Below are 15,823 nucleotides of genomic sequence, written 5' to 3'. Positions count from 1 at the left end.
TGTCTTGCCTGTGTGTGGCCATGAGACAATGTATTTCCTATATAGTCCAACCCTCAAAACCAGAAACACCCATTTCTAGAAAACTCTCCTCTGGTCCTCCAAAAACATGGGGCCAACTTATTTATCATTCTTTATTCATCTAAAACATTTGTTCATTCAATAAAACATTCATTCATACTAAAACACTAGATTAGCACTAATCTGATAGTGTCTGAAAGTCTTTGTTAAAATAGTTTTGCTTGCTCCCCCAATATATATCTATCCTTATTTGTCATGGATGTACTACTGTCCCAGCAAAAGTAAATTAGGGAAGGTGTTTTTCCTACACCACTGGGGTAAGCACACACTCCTTTAAAAACTACTACTGTCTACAATAGCAACAGCAATTGGGCAGACGCTATGGGATGTGGTCATCGCACTGGGCCATTCACCCATATTATCTCCTCAGTGATGCCCCCAAGTCATCTTTTGCTGTAGGATGTGTTCTCTATGCTGTGAATGTGTTGCTCTGTTGGTTAATAAATAAAGTGCTGATTGGCCAGTAGCCAGGCAGGAAGTATAGGCAGGACAAAGAGAGAGGAGAATTTTGGGAACAGGGAGGCTGAGTCAGGAGACGCTGCCAGCCACAGCCGCCATGAGAAGATGTAAAGTACCGGCAAGCCACAAGCCATGTGGCAACTTATACATTAATAAATATGGGTTAATTTAAGATATAAGAGCTAGTCAATAGTTAGCCTGAGCTAATGGCCAAGCGATTAATTAATATGAGCTTCTGAGTGATTATTTTATAAGTGGGCTGTGGAACTTCGGGGGCCCGAGCGGGACTGGAGAAAACTCTAGCTACAATCTTTTATGCAATTTTTATTTCTTCTTTTTTTATACCTTCCTTCCAAGGCACCAAGGGAAGTGGCTCCTGGTTGAAGTCTGCTCTCCCACTCCTGCTTGGCTACAGAGCAAATATATGCGTGTGCTCAGGTGAGTGTGAATATGTGTGCATTGTTTTTGAGATGGGATGGGATCTCTCATGGAACCTAGAGCTCACCTGGCCAGCCAGCTCCTGGGATCCCGCTGACTTTACTTCCCTGCACTGGAATTACAGGTGGATGCTACTGTGCCTGCCTTATTACATGGATGACAGAATCCAAACCCAGGTTATCTAGCTTGTAGGCTACTGAGACATCTCCCTAGCCCCCAAAGATGGTTGTTAACCAGTAAATCATATTCAAACCTAGAATCAGCTCTGGAAAGGGTGGTCTTTGTATGTCAGGCATATTTCATCTGCAGGAAATCAAAGTGTCCAAGCTGAGCATGGGAAGAAAGGGTGAGCACCTGTCAGGCGACTAGGTGTGAAGAGGATTTCCTTTTCCTTCTGTAGCCGAACGTGGGCACTTTCATACTCTGCGGCTCTGACTGACACAAAGTCATGGGCTGCGGGATCTAAGCCCAACAGGAAGTCCTTGGCATCTTTACCATCAAGCAGCTCTTCCTCTTCCTACACAACATTGAAAAGTAACAAGAAAAAGTTACACCAAGATCCTTGGCAGACTTGGGAAAACAATTACTAATACTAAACCCATGAAACTTAACACATCTTAGGACAAAATTATGTTTTCCAGGTAAATGGGTAAAGCATGAGAACCGAGTTCAAGTCCCTAGAGCACACATAAAAGCTAGAAGTGTAATGAGAGTATCTGCAATTGCAGTACTCCCACAGGGAGATGGGATGCAGGGACAGAAGCCCGGAGATTCACTGGCCAGCTACCCTGCCACACACAGTGGACAAACCACGGATTCTGTCTTAAGCAAGGTGGAAGGTGATGAGAAACACCTAAATACCTCTGGCCTACACACAAGGACTGTGGCACATCCCTACCCACATTTACACACACACACACACACACACACACACACACACACACACTGTATTTCCCTTTTGCTTCTTTTCAGATGAAGGTAACCTTTCATATTTCACAGGTGGGTTTTCATTGGTGCATTTTTGCTATTCCACCTACCTGGAAAACTGTACCTCGGAAGTGGTAACCCAAACAACAGTAATCCTAAAATCAAACAGGACTCCCAACCTTTGAAGATGCTTATTTGAGAACATTTCCTTAAAGAACCTGAACTCAGAGTTACCTAGCATAATTTATGCCCAGGGGTGGTATTTGGCACAAAAACTTAACTTTCTTGTCAGGTTGTGGGAGAGAGGCAAGTCTGTCTCATTTGCTTTCTGGATCCAAGCACTCTAAGTATGAAATGCAGAGTAACCACTGTGCAAAGTCTAGTAAGAAAACCCTCAAACCAAGCTACTTCATTTCTTCCCTCACAAGAAAAGATGGACATATTTAATCAAGGCCCTTGCTACCCAATGTGTGGGCTGTGTCAAAGGCTACAGAAAAATCAAGGGAGGTCAATTCTCATCCCATAGTGGTCTTCCTGCTTCCAACCAAGACACGGGTGAGCTGTCCTGTGGGGGTGCTGTAGGCTCCTCCCCAGCCCCTTTCCTCCCTCTTCTGTTTTCCCAGGCTCCCCCTGCACACCATCACTGTATCAGATACCGTTTTCTTTGCTCTCTCTTGTGCGCATGCTTCTTCTTCTCCTTCTTGGTCCTCTTGACGGGCTCTGCCTCCACCTTTTACTTGTGTTTTTCCCTCTGATTCCTCTGGTTCAGGATCGAAGTTGAAAGTGAAGAAATTATAGGCCTCTTCTGCAGAGGGGAAGCCAGGAAGGGGCTGCAGAGAAACAGACAGCAGGCAATTTAGGTGGGGAAAGTGAACGAACCTCACATAACCAACTGACAGCTGGCTTGATGCTAACACAGCTCATGGAGGCCTGTTGACTGTATTGTCTTTGCTGAAGGTTAACTGAATTATAGGTCACAAATTTTAACAAGATCAGGAGGCAGTTGTTGAGTATTTAGAATAAGTAGTTCTAATTGCTTTTTAAAATATTATTTTATATGGATGAGTGTTTTGCCTGTATGTATGTACACTATGTGCATGCAGTGCCCACAGAGGCCAGAAGAAGGCATCAGATTGCCTAGGATTGGAATAACATGATTGTGAATGGCCATGTGGGCATTGGAAACTGAACCTGGGTCTTCTAGAAGAGCAGTCAATGTTCTTAGTAGCTGAACCATCTTTCCCCTGCTGTACTTAAAAAAAAAAAAAATGAGTAATTACAACCCAGTAAGCATGAAAATACAGTATTTACAAAAGCAAGCATTCCAGGAAAGATTATTAAAGTGTCAAACAGTATATTCATTGTTCTATGGACCAATGTAGAGATAATTTTGTTTAATAATGAGAAGTTATTATAATAACCTATAGTAACGTAGGTTCTCTTCATCTTTTTAACAAACGACAGTTATTGTTTTGGTTTTTGAGTTGTTACCCTCATTCCTTCTCCATCACGAAAGCTGGGGAACACCCTCTCATCATTCCCTGTCTTCCTTGTACCCCTCCTCCCTCTCCACAATGGGGCACTACTGTAATCTTGCCTCTAGGACTTTAAAAGTAGAAATCCACCCCCACCCCCCATCTGCAGGCAGCACGGCAGCAGGTGTCAGCTGTGTAGATATGCATCTGTGATTAGGTATTTTTGAAAAACAGAAAGAAACGTGATTTTTAAAGACAGAATTTCTAACCTGGGGTTTCGACTTGATTTTTTGTGCAGAACCACGGAGCTTAAATCTTGCATGGCTCTGGGAGTCATCTTCTTGTACAGTCCCTCCTACCTCTTTACTTGGCTTTGTAAAGAGTAAAAAAATGACACATTAAAGCAAAAGAAATCCAGAAATTAAGGTTATTTTAAGTGTTCTAAGTTGAGGGTTAGTCTTTGTCCTGGCTTAACTGTCAACTTGACAGAAACTATAATCAATCATCTGGGAAGAGAGTCTTAATGATTTAGAGAGTCTAGGTCAGATAGGCACCTGGACATGTCTGTATGTATAGGTTAGGGTGTGGGGGTGTTTTGAGTGTTGATTATGTAGGAGGACAAAGTCCATTGTGGGTGGCACCATCCCCTAGGCAGGGAGTCTTGAACTATATATGAAAGCTAGCTGAGTATAAACAGCAAACAAGCAATCAAGGAGCTGTGCCTTTATTCTTTGTTTTTCATTGTGGATGTGATGCTCTAAGCTCATGTCTTCACTCCCACAATGATGGATTATGAATTAGAATTATGAGCTAAATAAGCCTTTGTGCCCTGAAATTGCTTTTTGTCAGAGATTTTATAACAGCCACGGAAATGAAACCACAGTGGTCCTCTAACAGCTTATCTTCTAGTCTTTGAAAATCTTGTCATTCTACAGAGTGCTGTGACCACAGGCTTCAGATATAGCTGTAGGTGGGGAGGTTGAATGTTTTCTTACTTCCCCCTGCTCTGTTAAGGTTAAACAACAACAACAAAAACTTTAGACCCCCAAATGAAAAGGCTTGTTTCATTCTGTAAATCTACAAATCATTCATTTCACAGAAGATCATTTGATGTCTACAAAGAAAGACATAAGTCCAGCATAGCACCCAGGGCTCAAGGGCCATCCTTCTCACTGAGCCCCAGGTCCCGTTATCATCCTGGGACCAGGGTTGTTTCAGATTTGGGCTATTTTTCAGGTTTTGTAATATTTGTATCTCTCTGGCTGAGGCCTGTAAGAACAGCTCATATTCAGAGAACATATACCAAGGGAGGCTAATGAGGTAAGCTATTGGTAGAGTACTTGTCTAGCATGTGCAAGGCCCTGGATCCAGTTCAGGAAGAAAACTAAGAAACGTCCCACCTGAGAGGACCTACTATGTATCTGTTATTGACCGAAAACACTGTTAATGCATGCTAATTCAGTCCATAAACAACACCAAGAACTCGTTTGTAAGTTTGTCCCATTGTGAAGAAGTGGAAAGCAGGGCCAGACAGTAGAGGAACCTCACATCAAAGTAGAAAGAAACCATGTCTCACCTCTGTGCCAAATTCAGTCTCTGTTTCCCTTTCACTGGGACTGCGCAAGCGCCGGGGCCTCGGGGTGGGGACATCCCGCAGCAATGCGCTTTCTGCCTTGGACTAAAAAACCAAATAGGAAAGTATTATTATATATAATCAATTATCGGAGAATCTTAGCTGCCATCTCAATACAGAAAAGTCAGTGAAACAATTACAAGCTGTCCCTCCCTCCGGTAGGGATCAGAGCAAGGAAAATGGTTTAGCGGAATGACCGCCATTCTCCGGCGCAATTTTCATCTGTGCCAATGCGAAGTGTGTTAACATTTAGGACCTGAAGGACAGACTGACTGGCTGTTAGCTCCATAGTCTGGAGCATACAAAGCAGGCAACATAAACCACCGAAAACTACAATCAGCCCTGAAGGGAACATTCACTCTGCCTCTCTTACCCTGGCAGCCTGAAGCTTCTCCCTCATGCGTTCCCTCATGGAAAATTCTGCAAAGCCTGTTCTGGATGCTGAAGGGATGGGAGGTAAGCCTTAAACATAAACAAACAAACAAATAAATAAATAAAGGAAAATTACTTGTAAACATTTTTTTCCTCAGGGGTGAATTAAATACAAAAAGCGATGTAATTTTGCTAGTATAGATCTGCACATAAGCAAACAGGCCACAGTGCTGGAGTCACTTTGACGGTGGAAGTATAAGCATTGGCTTCTTGGAGACTGACATGGAGAACTCTGCCCCGCTAGGGACTGTCACTCTGGTTTAACAAAGACTAGAATGAGTGTCTCCTGACTGTTACAGGCACACAAATATACTTGCTGACTTAGTCAGCACTGGACTCCAACATGTCACTTCTTGGGTGAATGGGTAGCTGATTTGAGGTCTCAGGGTTTAATCCCCTCTTCAACTAGAGCAACCTTCTCCTAAAGACCTAGCCATAGCCCCTGGCTGCGTCACTGAGATATTGTACATATCACAGATATTACTGAACACAGAGGGGAACCACTTGAACAGGTATGTAACTATCATGTGTTGGGTATAGTACTGTGTATGGAATGAGTTATGTAAGTCTCCACAGCATCCTCGCTGGATTATCACCAGATGATAACTCCAAGCTCAGGTGTTATCAAAACTGGGTGTCATTGTTGATGAAGACAGTGAGGTCACCTGTGACAAATGACTGGCTTCCCTGACCACATATTTAGAAAACAGAATGCTTAAGATTTCGTCTCGCCGGGCGGTGGTGGTGCACGCCTTTAATCCCAGCACTCGGGAGGCAGAGGCAGGCGGATCTCTGTGAGTTCGAGGCCAGCTTGGTCTACCAAGTGAGTTCCAGGAAAGGCACCAAAACTACACAGAGAAACCCTGTCTCGAAAAACCAAAAAAAAAAAAAAAAAAAAAATTTGGTCTCAGTTCTGTTCTTTGATAACCCAATACCGTCCTGAGAGAAATATAGGAAATATGATGGTGTTTGATGGGTAGAATGTTAAGCTCATTGGAATGGGGACCTGGAGCAGGTAAGTTTGAGGATTTAGGGGTGAAGTGATGGGGAGCTTTAATATCCCGCTAAGGAGTCTTGACTCGGCTTCCTGTAGAAGTCTTGAAGCAGGTGGAGAGAGCAGAGTCGATGTCAGTAGTGTTTTCAGAAGCTGCACCAGCCAGGGTGTCCTGGTGATACCATAAGGAGAGAAGGTCAGTGGAGGGAGGGGAAAGAGAGGAGGAGGGGGAGCGAGAGGGGGAGAGAAAGGGGGAGAAAGACATGGGGGGAGGGAGAGAGAGAGAGAGAAGGAGAAGGAGGAGGAGGAGAAGAAAAGTAGAGAACAACATGGAGACTGGTATGCAGGATGCAATTTGTGGTTCTCAATAGCAGCCAGGTCTGGAACTTTTAAATACAGTGAGTCACAGCCAAACCTAGTGAGTCAGAACCTGAGGAAGTCTGAGTAGTATGTGCTTCAACTATACTCAGGAGGACTTTGGTCTAGAGAATAAAGGAGAAGGAGAGGATGCTAAGAGTTGACTGAGGCATCAAGTTTGTGATGCTACCGAGAGAGAAACAGGTGAGGAGGGGAGACAGGCTGGCAGTTTCCAGGGGGGAAGCTTGGAGTGCAGTGGGCATCAATATCTGGGCCACTTATCCAGGGAAAGAGAAAAACAGAAAGTGTCTAGCATTGCATTAAGAATGTATAAAGAAAGAAATGGGGTACAGGGAGTACAGATGATAGGAAAGAGTACAGAGGTATGGAAGCCATCTGGGAACACAAGGCTGACATTGCTCTAGGCTAAGGGGTTTACTAGGAAACAATTCTTCCAGTCACACTGGTACAGTGACAGTGCCTATATTTTAGCCCTAGATTTCTCTCATTATCTGTAAGTTCATTCATGCCATCTAACAATCCTCTGCACATGAGGATAATATGGAAACTTTGTTCTTGCTGGTTTTTCTTTGCTGCAGCAGTGAGCTGTTTTCTGAATGTCATCTTCCCATAAATATAATCACAGCCTCCTCTCAGGCTGGTGAGTCCATTCTCTTCCCAGGTCAGCACAAGCCCAGCCAGTGTGAGACTGTATAGAAGGTTACTAATGAAACAGAATAACTGGGTGGGGGTGGGGGGATGTCTTAGGAGACCTGTTTAATATTCACAGTTGTTTAAAGTAACTGTTTTCCATATTGTGCTACAACAACTATTAAAGTACTTAACCCCTAGGTCAAAGGGAGTGAATTAGCACCATGGCTTTCCTTGGGTACCATGGTAGTAATGGTGCCACAACGTATCTCAAAGAAACAGTCATGGCTACCACCAGCTTTCGCTCAAATAACGGTGACATTTATTTTGCTTAAAGTACATCCCTACCTCAACCTCTTCCCCTCCCACTCCCTTCTCCCACCTCCTCTCCATCCCGCCTCAATCCACCCCTCCTCCGTATTTGCTCAGAAAGGGACAGGCTTCCCCTGCAAACCATGGCATATCAATTTGCCATAAGATCAAGTATCTCCCCCTGTATTCAGGCTGGGCAAGGCAATCCAGCATGAGGAATAGGTTCCCAAGAGCCAGCCGAAGCACCAGGGACAGCTCCTGCTCCCACTGCTAGGAGTCCCACAAAGTTACACAACTGTCACATATATGCAGAGGGCCTAGGTTGGTCCCATGCAGGCTCCCTGGTTTTTGGTTCAGACTCTGTGAGTTCCCATGAACCAGGCTGCTTTATGTGGGTTTTCTTGTGATGTCCCTAACCCCCTGGCTCCTATAATTCCTACCCCTGCTTCTCAGCAGGACTCCCTGAGCTCAGCCCAATGTTTGGCCTTGGGTCTCTGAATCTGCCTCCATCAGTTACTGGATGAAGGCTCTCTGCTGATAACCTGGGTAGTCCCCAATCTGATCACAGGGGATTAACAATTCAAGTTATGCATCCACTGCTGCCAGGAGTTTTAGCTGGGTCATCTTTGTAGACTCGTAGAAGTTTTCCTTGCCTCAGGCTTCTACCCGACTCTGTAAAGCTCCCCTTTCCAGTCATCTCTCTCAGCACTCTCCCCCTCTGCCCACCCCCCAACCTGATCCCTCAAGTTCCCATGCCCATCCTCAGTCCAACCAGGAGATCTCCTCTATTTCCCCTTTCTGGGAGATCCAAACATCCTCATCTTGGGAACTCGTTGTTACCTAAAAATATGGAATGCTTCATGAGTTGAAGTACCTTTTAAAGTGTAATGCGCCCCCCCCCCATGGCTATGTGTATATACTCTCTTTTGACTAATGGGTCATTACCAATGACCAGATACAAAAGCATCTGCCAAGGGTCTTCCCATCACATTGCTCACATTTTAGTTGGGGAGATGACATGCCACCAAGCAGAATTAGGAAATCTTAAAAACCTCTAAATGTCTTTCCCAGCATAAATACAAGATTAGCACTTGCTAAGGATTAAAGAAGGAGGGATGAAATCAGAGAAGCATAGATTTTTAGGGCATTGAAACTATGTTGTGTGATTCCTTTGATTAGCATACTCATCTCTTGTCCAGACACTCCACGGTAACCCAGCCTCACTCCTTCAGGCAGCTTCCCTGACTCTAACATCAGAAAATTTGTATCCTGTGTCTATGTCTCTAGGTCTTGATGACTTTGAAAATGCATGTCTAAAATAAATCATCTATTTCATTTACTCAAATTTCACTGTATTTTCTTTTCTACTAGTACTGAAAAATTGGTTCCGGAGTGGTACTTTAATCAGAGAAACTAGCAAGAATGAATGGAAAATGAAAAACAGATGTTTGTGAGAAATGACTTGACATTTGATCATTACTCTGTTAAAAGATGGTGCGAGGTGGACTCATGAAGGATGCACATGCTTTGAAACTAGACACTTTTTTTTTTTTTTTTTTGGTTTTTCGAAACAGGGTTTCTCTGTGCAGCTTTGCGCCTTTCCTGGAACTCACTTGGTAGCCCAGGCTGGCCTTGAACTCACAGAGATCCACCTGGCTCTGCCTCCCGAGTGCTGGGATTAAAGGCGTGCACCACCACCACCACCACCACCACCACCACCACCACCACCACCACCCCGGTGAAACTAGACACTTATTTGATTTGCAACTGGTGTTCAGTCAGTGAAATTCTTTCTTATGTGGAATGTCAGGGTCATATGTATCTTAGATGAGCAAGTTAGAAGCCAGAAGTTTTACTGCACAGACATGTGCATGGGAGAGACCATGGGGTCATAGTTGTGGATCTCTCTGTCTCTGAATGTTGTCTGACCTTGACAATACTGGGAGACCTGTACAAATGTTATAGTGAGGTGATGGAAGGTTACAGTCAAGGTGAGGCCCTATGGTGAAAGTGATGATGGGTAGTTCAGACCTATGTGAGGTTTAGGAAGTAAAGAGTCATGGTAAGAATCATGCATTTCCATCTAGGTGGACAGACCCAGGGGAAGGATGTGGAACACAGTCTGCTCTGAGTGGTAAGTGAGCATGCACACCTATGCCAGAACAAGGCCGGAATACAGAGCAGAATCTATCATCAACAACAACAATCCAATAGGAAATGTGTTATTTTTGGAAGTAAGGAGGGGGCTCTGTTATGTGGTGATATTGTGTTCCCCAATATATTGTGCACCCTAATAAACTTGTCTGGGTGCACAGTCACTAGATATAGAGGTCAGAAAATGGTAGCACACATGCCTTTAATCCTAGCATTCTGAAGGCAGAGAGTTCCAAGCCACACTGGAAACAGCCAGGCATGGTGACACACGTCTTTAATACCAGGAAGTGATGGCAGGAAGCAGAAAGGTATATAAGGCATGAAAACCAGGAAGTAGAGCCTGGTTAAGCTTTTAGGCTTTTGAGCAGCAGTTCAGCTGAGATCCATTCAGATGAGGACACAGAGGCTTCCAGTTTGAGGAAATGAGATCAGCTGAGGAATTGGCAAGGTAAGGTTAGCCATGGCTTGTGTTCTGTGTCTCTGATCTTCCAGCATTCACCCAATACCTGTCTCTGGGTTTGTTTTTTATTAATAAGACCTTTTAATATTCATGCTACATTGTTACTCTTTCTGGAAAAAGATCAGGAACAGCTGGCTTCAGTCCCATGAAGATTCTAACTGGCTCTGTGCCCCCTTTTAGGAGTTCCCCATGGGCTGTCCACAACTGCTAGGTTTATAGAATTTGGTTGAATTATTAAGTCTAAAGATAACCCCAGGTTAAGTCTGTGGGTCTACAGCAATACAACAGGCAGCAAGTACGGACACAGGTCAGCATATGAGAGCTGGGACCCACTTCCATCACTCCTCCATGTTAACGCTCCCCAGACCTTGATCTACTAAAAAATGCCCGAGGACAGGATTACTTAGAAAGTTAAATAATACAGCATATGTAAAGGCCTTAGCATGGTGCCTGCTACATCATTGCCTAGCTCAAACAGTAATAGATTCTTTTTTTTTTTTTTTTTTTTTTTTTTTTTTTTGGTTTTTCGAGACAGGGTTTCTCTGTGCAGCTTTGCGCCTTTCCTGGAACTCACTTTGGAGACCAGGCTGGCCTCTGCCTCCTGAGTGCTGGTATTAAAGGTGTGCGCCACCACCGCCTGGCTCAGTCTTAGATTCTTAACATTTTCAGACATATCTGATATATCTGTTCCTCTACACACTCATAGCTCTTCTGTCCAGAGTAAAAGCTTCAGATAAACCAAAAAGTTCCATAGCTTTCTCAGCATTATCCATGAATGTGAAACTTCATTTCAGGGCTGGAGAGAACACAAAATTGGAGGTTTCACCCATGAAATATAGTAAATAATGTTTGTTAAGTAGTTATGAATAATAGCCTCACAATTCATTTATGGAACATTAGCTTTAGGTCTAGTTAACAAGTCGTTCACATAGGCTCAGATTGCAAACATACAACTTCTCCATAACATTTAAAAAAGGGGACAGGAGGAGTCATATGAAGAGTGTTCAACACATGAAAAGCAACTGATATAACACACCACAGAATAAGGATCCAAACCACATGATCATCCCAACTGAAACAGAAAAGATGATTGACAACATTTAATATTTCTTCAGTATAAAAATGTTCATAACCTAGAAAGTGAAGGAACAACCTCAACCATATTCAATTCTCAAAGTTTTTTTTTTTTTCCCCTCTAAGATCAGGACCAAAGAAAGATATTGGCTTTTGCTATTTCAACGTAATACTGGGATTCGTACACAAAGCAACAAGGCAAGAAAAAGAAATAAAAAGTCACCCAGATTGAGATGTTAAAAGTCAAATGATCTCTATTTGGTGATTACATGATTTGGTATAAAGGAATTCTAATGATGCCACAAAAGACTTGTTAGAGTCACTCACAGATTCAGCAAAAGTTGCAGAATACAAAACCAACACATAAAAATCAGTTGTATTTGCATATATCAACAACAAACCACTCAAAATGAAATTAAGAAAACAATTCTACTTAGAATAGCATCGAAAACTAAGTAATACATTTAGGAGGAAGTCAATGAAGGAGGTAAAGGGCTTACACACCCAAAAAACAAAATTCTGAAAGAAATTAAAGATGTGAAAAATAAATGGAAGGACTGTATGCTTGTGGATTTAAAGACCTAGTGTTGTTAAAATGTCAGTACTACCCAAACCATCTCTAGATTTACCACAATTCTTGTGAAAAACACAATGATTTTTGTTTTGCAAAAATAGAAATGTCTATGCTAACGTGCTTAAGGAATATCAGAGGACTGTGAATGGCTAAAGCAGTTTTGAAAGGCTTCTCATTTTCTAATTTCAAAACTCACTCCAAAGCTAACATCATCAAAACTGCATGGTAGTAGCATAAAGACCAAAATATAAACCCATGGAGCAGAATAGAGAACCCAGCAATAAATACATGACTAAATGGTCAGATGATCCTGAACAGATATGCCAAGACCATTCTCTAGGAAAGTACTGTATTCAACATATGGAGTTAGGAAAACTCATGTCCAAAGACAAGAGAAAGATACTGGGAGCTGATGGGTTCAGCAGGTAAAGCCCCTACCACCAAGCCTGATAGAACCTGAGTTCTATCCCTGGGACCTAGAGTGGAGGGAGAGAACTGATTCACACAGTTGTCCTTTGATCTCCATATGTGTGCCAAAGCACAAAATGCACCCCCCCAACAATGTAAATAATTAAACTAATTAATAAATTAAAGGCGAAATTGGATCTCTGCCCAATAAACAAAACTTAACTCAAAATGGATAAGGGGAAAGCTTTATGACATTGAATTGGGCCACGACTTCTTGGAGAATGACACTAAGAATACAGGCGTTGGAGGCTGGAGAGATGGCTCAGCAGTTAAGAACACTGGCTGCTCTTCCAGATGTCCTCAGTTCAATTCCCAATGACCACATGGTAGCTCACAGCCATCTATGAGGGGACCTGATACTCTCATCTGACATAGAGAACTCGCATACATAAATAAAATCTCTTTAAAAATTCAGGTGTCAACAGCAAAATAATAAGAGGGGCTACATCAAACTTCGAAAACTTCTGTGCACTGAAGGATGACGCAATCAATGGAGTGGACACAGTGCAGAGTCTGCTATGAGGGGGATTCTGTCCTAACAGAGCAGTCTTTTCCTAGCATCCTTCAGGAGCATGCTTAGGAGGTGAGGTATGTACTGTATGTATTGTGGGGGGGAGAAAGGACTGCTCTAGATGAAAGGTTGAGGAAGCCTTCTCCAGTCCCAGCCCCTCTCTCCAACCACCAGATTCCCATGTCTGTAAATCCATGTCCACCTGGGTACCCAAGAAGCGGTTCACATTCTCCATCATTATTCCTGGTTACTGGTCCTCACACAAGTCCTTCCTGCTGCCCGTTTCCTCTGAACATGGCAGCCCCACTTGCCCCGTTGCTAAGTCAAAGCCACGGAGCCACCAACCACCCTTGTGCAACTCTATCGGGTAATAAGGGACCCCCGTGTTGCAGTCAGTGAGTAAAATATGCTTCTGAATTTTAAGTCACACAATCTGTGATATTTAGTTAGGGCCGCACAAGTGGACAAAGGCATGTAGAAAAAAGACCAGCTGTTTGGGGGTCAGTCTTAGTCTGTTTTTCTGGGATTCCCGGCAGCTCTAATTGCATGTTGCTTCCATGCTGTTGGAGCCACACTTTTCTTCGGGTTGGACTTAGGTCGGCTGCTTCCAAAGGCTTCTGATGTCTAATGGTTACTCCACTCCCCAGCTCTGCCACAGTGCACCAGCATAAGGACTGTGCACATTTCTTATCCAATCCACTTTGCCAGAAAGGTCTCCAGTGAAGGGCAGTGGTTTTCCCCACAGTGGGCTCACAGTGAGAGACGCTCACTGTATGGACAAGGACAAATGTTGTGAAGTCCAAGGACTGCCCAAGGCTCTTTAAAAAAAATCATATTTACATATGTGTGTGCACATCTATGTGTCTGAGTGCAGGTGTGAGCTTGCCTCAGTGAACCCATCACAAACCACAGGTGTCTGTCCTCACCTTCTACTTTGTTTGAAACAGGGTGTCTTTGTTGTTTGCACATCTGTGTGCCAGGCTAGCTGAGCAGTGAGCTTTGAGGGATACCTCCACTCATAGGAGGTATTGACTTAGGAGTGTTGGGATTACAGATATGTCCTCCCATGCTTGGCTTTTACATGGGTTCTAGGGATTTGAACTCGAGGTTTCACATTTGTATGGCTAAGTGCTTTTTTCCCACTGAGCCACCTCCCCAGCCTCCTTGCCACAGTTCCCGGAAGTAGAAAGTTAGTGTGCAGCGGATGAGTGTAAGTGTTGTGAAGGGTGAGTGGCCTTGAAAACTCCCCTCCGTTCTTCAGTATGATGCTTGTTCTGCTCTACTCACACGTGTGTCTCGTCTCTGTCACTCTCCTTTGAATTCTGACATATTGGATTATCTGTGCCATTTCTACTTCAGTTACTGCCGTCGACCTTTCCTGGATATAGCGAAGCCCCCTAACTGTGTGTCTTATCTTCTAGTCTGTGCTACCCTAGAAATTGAGCCACAGAGGTGTGGCGAAATGAGTGGAGCCCCCTTAAAGAGGGGCTTCCCAAGCTCAACCTCTGAGAATTGCTACATTCCCTTTTGCTTTGTCCTATTCAGACAGCCTTACCCCTGGTCAAACATAGAAACAATACTCCTAATCAAGCCCCATATTGCTCAACACTGGGTTTGTGGTTGGCAGTTAATAACTACCAGCCGAATGCAAGCAAGTTACTCACTCCGGGGTCCCCGCCGGGCTGTCATGCTCAGGAGGTTGGTCTCAGGCTCTTCCTCCACCATCTCCTGCTGGCCACCATCTTGGAATTTGTTTGACACCATTTCCTCAGGGGGAGTGGCGGGTGGCTGTGAATAGATGAGAGGTTTCTGAGATGCCCGGACCTCAACTAGTTCAGCCCCCCTTTTTAAGACATGGTGGGGTCACTGTAGAAGGGCTGCGCCTTAGTACTTTGCATGCTGTGCACGGTGACCCTGTTGCTCAGGTCACTGAAGTCAGCCTGAGTGCTTGCTAGGAGGCTTCCCATCATAGTGGTCAAGGCATCCCGAAATATGACAATTTTCACATTTGCTAGGGAGAAAAAGCTTAAAGCTATGCAGGGGATCACAAAAGAATACTTCACCTCCAACCCCAAATAGACAGGAAAGGCCTGTTCAAGTGTCACTGGCTAACGTGGGCTGATAACTGTTTCCACACGGGATGCCCCTGAGAATAGACTGTGGTATCTTCCTCCAAGTCTTGAGGAAGCAGGGCTAGTAAGGATGCCTCTGTGCCAGGCTGACTAAAGCTCACAGCCAGCTCAGCCTGGCTAGGAGCCCTGGGCAAGCATATCCCTACTTTCTCTGTACAAGCATTGTTAGGTACTGGGAACCACAGCTCTGCCCTATCTCTAAACCCATGGCTATGCACAGGAGAACTGCAGCACAGAGATCCTGATGGAAACAGATCACTCAGAAGGATGGCGGCATCTGAATAAAACGGTGGCTGGGATCAAGGCTCTAGAGCAGATTAAGTGAACACAAGGATGCCTATGAAATCAGGCTTTGGAAACTCAGCCACCGAGAGTTGCTACATTGCCTGTGGCTTTCCCTTTCAGTCCGAAGATGCCAGGCAGCTTCATCTTTGGTCACTCTCTGCTCACTAAGTGATTCTAAAGTACTTTTTATCTGATACCACACGGTCCCCCCCCCCCCCCGTCTCCCCCCCCCCCCCCCCAGGCTGCAGAACAACACACAGGCTGAACTCCTAAGAGCTTCAGGACACTCTGCGGCTGTGGGTGTCCCTAGTCTAGAGTGGGCAGAGAGTGGTCGGCTCCTGTGCTCTGGCAGCTCCTCAGTCCCCCGCGCCTTCCCCTGTGGCTGGATTCAGCCTGTAGGGAAGGTAGA

General features: G+C 44.3%; 1 protein-coding gene across 4 annotated transcripts in view; it reads right to left on the bottom strand.

Annotated features, from left to right (window-relative positions):
- Positions 1–15,823, bottom strand: part of Cc2d2a (coiled-coil and C2 domain containing 2A) — an 83,741-nt gene that overhangs the window by 57,221 nt on the left and 10,697 nt on the right. For 3 of the 4 annotated variants that reach the window (XM_028892928.2, XM_037209003.1, XM_037209004.1), the window contains 6 exons: positions 14,662–14,785; positions 5,384–5,472; positions 4,954–5,055; positions 3,647–3,748; positions 2,559–2,732; positions 1,330–1,492 (listed from right to left, as the gene is read on the bottom strand). In XM_028892928.2, coding sequence (XP_028748761.1) covers positions 1,330–1,492; positions 2,559–2,732; positions 3,647–3,748; positions 4,954–5,055; positions 5,384–5,472; positions 14,662–14,785 — 754 coding nt within the window. Of the gene's footprint in view, positions 1–1,329; positions 1,493–2,558; positions 2,733–3,646; positions 3,749–4,953; positions 5,056–5,383; positions 5,473–14,661; positions 14,786–14,888; positions 15,609–15,823 lie in introns of those variants that run through there. The other variant, XM_037209005.1, reaches the window with a different exon arrangement.

The sequence above is a fragment of the Peromyscus leucopus genome, chromosome 10 (genome assembly GCF_004664715.2).
Source record: "Peromyscus leucopus breed LL Stock chromosome 10, UCI_PerLeu_2.1, whole genome shotgun sequence".
Classification (NCBI taxonomy): domain Eukaryota; kingdom Metazoa; phylum Chordata; class Mammalia; order Rodentia; family Cricetidae; genus Peromyscus; species Peromyscus leucopus.
Note: the sequence above shows the minus strand (reverse complement) of the source record. Positions and strands in the feature narration are given on the sequence as shown.